The 7,355-nt window shown below is 45.7% G+C and overlaps 1 protein-coding gene across 1 annotated transcript; it reads right to left on the reverse strand.

Annotated features, from left to right (window-relative positions):
• Window positions 1-6,224, reverse strand: FAM89A (family with sequence similarity 89 member A). The gene is made up of 2 exons (XM_063151673.1): window positions 5,970-6,224; window positions 1-1,999 (listed from the first exon to the last, which is right to left on the reverse strand). Exons 1-2 carry the CDS (start codon window positions 6,222-6,224, stop codon window positions 1,841-1,843), a joined length of 414 nt encoding a protein of 137 aa, XP_063007743.1. The 3' UTR covers window positions 1-1,840.
• Window positions 6,225-7,355: the final 1,131 nt, after the last annotated feature.

The raw sequence follows: 7,355 nt of genomic DNA on the forward strand, positions 1-7,355 counted from the left end.
TATGCTAAACATCATGCTTTTTATTTCTGGGGAAAGAGCAAGAAAATAGCAGTACTTCAACAGACTAGAAAAAGCCTCATGTAAATACTAAAAGCACAGCAAATTATACTAAAAGCTTATACATTCTTAAGTCAAAGCAGAAAGTTGCATGTAAATATGTGTGTGTATATATACTTATACATGTATACACACATAGGCACACAACTTTTAAGTACAGATATAACTATCTGAATTATCTGTGTTTTCCTTATCATTCAGTGTAGTTTTGGGTGAGTGAAGCAATTAGACCAGAATTAACATAAAAAAAATTATCCAACCACTGCCACAGAACTAGATTAAGAACTTACACACATACACAATCACAGCACAGTCTTTACTCTCGTGGCCTTTGAATTCCACTAAAATAAGCCAGTTTTAGAGGGAATGCACCCTGGAAGTCTCTTGGCTTTTATCACTGAAACATCCTAGCCTTTGTTAAAAACTAACAGAGGGGCTACCCCAGAATGTGATCTCCAATTCTTCCTGCAAACTGCATGCATGCCAGACATGAACCATGCAAAAACCCTTTGAGGTTTAAGCCCTTAATTATTACCTTGTGTCAAGATTCAGGCACTGTGCTTTACAGCAATCTTCAGAATTAAATTTAAGAAACTAAAATTGCATTGGGAATTAATTTTACTTAAAATAGAGAAGGGTGAAAACTCAGATAGTTGGCAACTCTCAGCTGATTAAGCATTTCACACAATGAATTAATAAAAACTTAACCAAGTGCTTTAGTAAGTTCTGAAAACAAAAATAAGTTATATTTCAAAGAACAAGTTAGTATAAAAAGTTTTAACATATGCAAAGTATGTGCTCAAAATACTTGTTTCGCATTTTTAAAAAGAGCTGTCATCTACCTTACAGCAACAAAGTTCACCCAGTATAAAATATTGCAATTTGTCCCATTGTGTCATATGAGAGGTTTCCTTATTCTTCATATGATCAAGAACACTTGCACAAGAGTTCATGTTATTCCAAGCCACATAGTGGCAGACAGACTATGTTTGAAAACGTGCTTTTACTATGCAGTGCAGTAAAAGCTGAGCAAACCATTTCAGAGCAGCGTTTAGCAGGTCGAAGAGCTATGTTGATGCAAGAAATCCAGAGAAGAGTATAAAAGTTAATGCCAAGTGGCAGTACCAAGAAAGTGAATTTGATCAACAGAAAAAAAACCCCTGCTGATAACATTCACTATCACATGTACAGCTTGTAAGCTAGGAATAAATTAGCTTAAGGAGAAAAAAAAATTCACTGTGTAAACAATTCACCCAGTACAAAACTGGATGCAGCCGGTAAGAGCAGAACTAGCTTAGTAGTGCTGAGGATGTGCGTGCATCCAGATGCCTGTTCAAAATGCATTTATCAATGCCACTGACCCCCCAAAAATCACCTAGAGCTATTTACACCACAGCAGAGGCTTCCCTCCCCCCTTATGAAGTTAATTACAACTCAGGAAGTCGCTGCTGTCTACTACGATTAGAATTCCAGTTATAAGCTACCGATGTTTGTAAGATGAAAACACCCACCTTCCAAATTAAATTGAAAACTCTTGTCAAGCATGTCTGAAGACTCTTCAAAAGTTAAAGTACAGCACTTTGCTCAAGTGGTATTTGCATGAGTAAATTGTACTGACAGCCTGTTAAAATAAGAGAATTTAACACAACTCGGGGTAGCTGGGTGTTCCTCCTCAGGAAGAGGGATCCATACAAATTCCAGTCGTTCTTGTTGAGGTGTGTTAGAGGGAGAGAAGGACCAAAGAACCTCAGTCCAGTCAGCCTCGAGGGGAATCTTCCTGCTTCTAGAAGTATTCCTCCTCTTCATCAAAAAATCCGTTTTCCATGGCGTATGAGCAGTCTGCGTTAGAGTCAGCTTGGCAGGCACCTTTGTACTCTTGAATGGACTCGTACAGGGAGTAGAGCTGACACAGCAATGACATATCCAGCTGCCGAAGGCCAACCTGGAGGGGCAACAATTCAAACCATCATTACTGCAAGTGTCTTTCTATGGCAGTATAGTGCTATATATCTTTTGTTGCTAAACAGGAGGTTCAAGCTTCCTTCCACCTTGAATAGTTACGAAAAGTGAAAGTAAAATTCATTTTCTAAGGTGGCAGATGCCCCGTGGGATAAACTGGACAAAAGAACAAGGAATGATGTGACGCAATAGTACAGAACAAATGCAAAGTGTTCGTCCAAATGCTGTATTACAATGATGGGTCTAACTTCCAATAAGCAGTTCACTGCTGTCGGAGCCATGGCAGATAAATTCATGAAGTCTATATTCCTCATTATGCAAGGGAGATATTTTTCCAGAAACACCGTGTGTCTTTCACACATCTTTCTCTGACACCATCACAAGGTGCTCCGCTTTTGTCTGAAACAGCCTGGAGTAAAAGTTTTAAATGGGACTCTGACTGGTTTTCCCATTTCCCAGCTAAGTATTTCTACTCTAATTTTCTTTTCAATGTTGATATACATAGGCATCTGACAAAGCCAGGTATGTCCAGCACAATACAGCACACTACTTCCAGGCAGCAAAACTAAAGCAGAAGTGACACAAGGACAAACTTCATCTCTTACAAATCTTCAGAGTACTTTCATGTGCCACTCAAGCACAGGCTTGATTATAATTAAGCACCTAATATTTTGGTCCTTAAGATTCTCAAACATTCCAGAGCAAATTAAAGACTTAAAACCATTAAAAAAAAGGCTGCATCTTTATGTCAGGTACAAAACCAGTATGTTGCACTGCAAACTGAAATCATGCTACTCATTTAACTCAATTCAGTCTCCCTCTCTGGCAACAAAATGGAGAGTTTACTTGACATTGTCACCTATCCAAGTCAGATCAAATTAAAACTGGGTTTTGCCTTGTAGCTAATTTAAACCACCACCCAATTAGTGATTCTAGAGAAACAGCCATTTCAGCCTTATTTTTCAACAAAGTGTTAAGCCAACAGACTGCTCCTAGTGAGCCTCAGTTTCATCAAATAAAAAGTTTTTGCCACAACTTATGCCAAGAGGAAATAAATAATGTTAGCAGCATTAGCTAAATAATGTTAGCAGCATTTACTGCAACCTGAACACCAGGCTGTATTTTATTCATAATGAGAACTCTAACCTCTCCTTATGCTTCTAAATTCTCAGGACAAGACACTCAGCACACAAGAAAACCACAACAAGCTAGCATGAAGATCTTACTTTGACATTGCTGAACTATTCTATCAGCAGCTCTTTCTGAAAGTGGGGAGAAAAAAAAAATCATACATCAAAATGCCACTGAGAAAAAGAGGATACAGCATCTTTCAAGAACAACACAAATTACCCGGTGACATCATGAAGCCAAAAGATGAAGTCTTGCACAGGCTAAATGTGAAGACTTTAGGACAAGACATGGAGCACTGTGCTAGCTGCCAGGATATTACAGGTAAGTCTTTCCACACCTCAGATCTATGCTACTTTTCTCATCCATTTTCCTTTATAACTTAAACTGCTCACCTCGGGTAAGAAAGAATGCTGTGAAGTTGGACTTAATGCTCTGACATACAAGCATGAGATCCACCTGCAGACCTGCATGAGAGCTAAATGTTTGAGGGACAAGACTGCAGTCCAGAGCTGTTCAAAAAGCAATCAGGAGTGAGTCGAGGCAAAAAAGTCAACCGGGAGACCAGCGACCTTTGTCTCCCAAGGAAAGTGGGAGCATTTTCACCAGCAGCTCTCCTGTTTCAGCTCCATAAAAGACTTGAGCACTTTCTGTGAAGTTCAGTCCTACTGACTGCCAAGCACAAACTTCAAGAGAAAAATTGCCCAGCAGAATTAACATAATAGGTCTTTAAACCAAATGGTTATGTTTAATATCTTATTTTTCTGTTGCTGTCACTAATATCAAGCAATCAAACAGGAAGTCTACTGAGAAAAATGCAGCCTCTTCAAAACTTTCAATTATGATCCCTGAGGTAAGAAAAGCCTGAAGAAATGTCCAACATTGATAGCATTAGCACAGTTTTTAATGCCAGCCAAGCTGTGTTTGACTCTTGATAAGGCAACCTATAGTGCACAATTCCATGTGATAATTCTGCTCCTCAAAATCACGGTTCTGAAACGACCTCTCCTTTCCTCCCTCTCTCCCTCTCTCCAAAGCACCCAAGTTCATCACTTTCTCAGCTTTAGAAACTTACATACATCCACACAGTACCTTGCCTGATCATGCAGGAAAAGATGCTCTGTGCATTTCTTCCTCATTCACTATGGAAAATTTAAATCAAGCCTATTACTCAATAAAAATATCTTTGATTGCTGCAAGAAAGAGTGTTCAATATCAGTAATAAAGCCCTTTAATCTTCTTGATGAAAGACAGCCTATTGGTACACAAGAGTGTCTCTAATTTGTACAGGCCACAAAAAAGTACATCTGGAACCAAGGACCCTGTTGCTTGAAAGTCTTTGATGTGTTTAGAAGTATCTTTTTCTTCAGAAGTATTTTATCAAATTATCATCAAGGCTAACAGAGTATTAAAGGAAAGTTTAAAGGGGAAGTCTAGTTATCAAATGACTTTGAGAAGTATCTCATTTGATTTCCCATTACGAAAAAAAATAGATTAGACTTGCCTAATGAGTTCTCTTTGCTTTTTTGGAAAGGCTTAAGACGACTAAGACCATATGTCCTTGTTTCCTTTTACAGCATTGCAGAAGAAAGCCCCGGCAGTCGATAGACACCCATCCTTCCTGAGCCTTAATGCAAACTGGCAATTCTAATACACAGTTTTAAGAATTATCTCTAACTGTTGAAACACTGGTGGCAAACTAGGATTTCAGCACACTACACTGTTCTTCTAAATCCCCAGAAAGACCTTACAAAAGAGCTTTTTGTCCTCAAGCACATTTTTAGCCTGAGAAAAAGTCTTTAACTTGGCAGATTTTCAGCAATACCATATTTTATATGCTCCACAGTGTTATTAGAGATGAAAGACACCTCTGGAGATCATCCAGTGCAAAGCTCCTGCCAAAGCAGGGTCACCTCAAGCTGGTGACACACAAACGTGTCCTGGTGGGTTTTGAATGTCTCTAGACAGGCAGACTCCACAAGCTCCCTGGGCAGCCTGTTCCAGTGGTCTGCTGCCCTCAATGTAAAGAAGTTTTCCTCATGTTGAGGTGAAACTCCTTGTGTTTCAGTTTATAGCCATTGCTCTTCATGCTGTGGCTGGGCACCACCAGAAAGAGTCTGGCACCATCCTCTTGAGACTCACCTTTCAAATATTTATATATATTAATGAGATTTCCTCTCAGCTCTCTTTTCTCTAGACTAAACAGATCCATCTCCTGCAGTCCCTCTTCATAAGAAAGGTGCTCCAGACCCCTAATTATCTTTGTGGCCCTCCGCTGGACCCTCTTCAGCATCTCCCTGTCGTTCTTGCACTGATTCTACAGAACCCTCAGCGGGCGAGGCTTAGGCTATTATTAGTCACTACAGCTGCAGCTTGCACCAGCACAGCACCAACACCCAATTAGTGTTTAATCAAAAGGTGCGCCAGGTCGCCCGGAAGAATTTCGCTATAACAACGCCGCGCTACGGGATCAAAAGAGAGTCCTGGAGAGAACCACGCCGAACCACAGCCACCTGGGCTGCACGAATCGCCGCCGACGCTGGGGGATTTTTGACCGCCAGGCTTTCAGCGTGGCTGCCGGGTCCCGGGGGTGCCGCAGGGCGCGGTAAGCGGTTCCCCATCCACATCCGCGGCAGCCGCGCCGCCACCGGCCCCGGCCCTCCCCCGCCGCCGGCACCGCGCCGGGTTACGGGGGCTGCACCGGCCCGCCTGCGCCCACCGGGGCCGGAGCCGGGGCGCCGTTCTGGCCCCGGGGAGGTGGCGGCGCCCCAGCCGCCGCTCGCCACGTCCGCCGCCGCCGCCGAGCCCCGGCCCGCCCCGCTCACCATCTCCTTGCGGAGCAGGGCCAGCGCCGCGTCCAGGTTGGGAGGCTTGGGCGGGCGCGGCGAGCCCCGGCCGCCGCCGCTCAGCTCGTCCTGGATGCGGGACTTCTGCGCGTAGAGGCGCTCCAGGTCCCGCCAGCGCCCGCCCTGGCCGCCGCCGCCGCCCGAGGACGAGGAGTTCAGCAGCCCGCTCAGGCTCTTGGGCAGCGGCGGCAGCCCCGCGCCGCCGCCGGGCCCCGGCAGCCCCGGCCCGCTCATGCTGCAGCCGCGGCCACCGACGGAAGGAGCCGCCTCGGCCCCGCCGCGGGAGGCGCCGCCCGGAGCCCGCCCCGCCTCCGGGCCGGGCGGGGGTGGGGAAGCCGTGCGGGGCCGGCCGAGGGAAGGGAGGCAGGGGAGGTAGCCGGGGGGCGGAGGGGCCGCGCCGCAGGTGCCCCGGTTCAGCGCCGGCGCCGCTTTGTGTGAGGCGCGGTGAGACCCTGCGGGCGCGGCCTCAGCCCGTGCCCCACAGGAACAGCCCCGCGGCAGCGCTCGGTCCCCGGGCACGGCCGGCAGAAGGGCCCTGCGGCAGCGGGGCTGAGCCTATGGGCTCGGCCCCGGGGCTGGGGGAGGGATGAAGCGCAGTGAAAGCAGGCATGAAAGCAGATTAACTGCTGCAGGCGGAGGTGACCGCTTCTTCTGTGGCGATGGTGTTGCATCAGTCGCCTGGATAACGCGCACTGCTCACCCTTTCCATCAAGATGTTTCTTTCTTCCCCCGTTTGGGCTGGGATAAATGGCTTCTTAGTAGCTGTACAGTGCCGTGTTTTTGATTCAGAATGAGAATGATGTTGATAATATACTGATGCTTTGATTTTTGCTGAGTCGTGTTTATCCTAAGGGCTCTCTTTTGTCTCTGTGTGCCTGTCTTATGCTCTGCCGGGGAAAAGGTACACAAAAGAAACTGGGAGGGAGCACAGCCGTGACCGGTGACCCAAACTGGCCAAAGGGATATTCACCTTTTTTATTTGTACTTTGTTCTCAATTATTAAACTGTTCTTATCTCAGCCTACGTGTTTTACTTTTGATTCTTCATCCCATTCCACTGGGGGAGAGGGAGGGGGTGTGGGGGAGTGGAGTGGCTGAACGAGCAGCTGTGGTGCTTTATTTCCAGCTGAGCTTAATCCACCACCCTTTCACATGTTCACAGCCAAGTTTTGTACTTAAAGTGTTTTATCTCTGGGCGTTGCAACCACACAAACCTGGGTCTATCTGCTTTGTGAGTCAAACTTCTCAACCTGAGAGTTAGCTCGCTGTCTGTCTTCCAGCATTATTCACAGAGAGGATTATTGCTCTGCTTTACAGAAATACCCAGGTGCTTTCCTGAGAAGGCTGCGGAGAGGGAGCCATGCTC

This window comes from Melospiza melodia, chromosome 3, assembly GCF_035770615.1.
Source record: "Melospiza melodia melodia isolate bMelMel2 chromosome 3, bMelMel2.pri, whole genome shotgun sequence".
NCBI classification, from domain to species: domain Eukaryota; kingdom Metazoa; phylum Chordata; class Aves; order Passeriformes; family Passerellidae; genus Melospiza; species Melospiza melodia.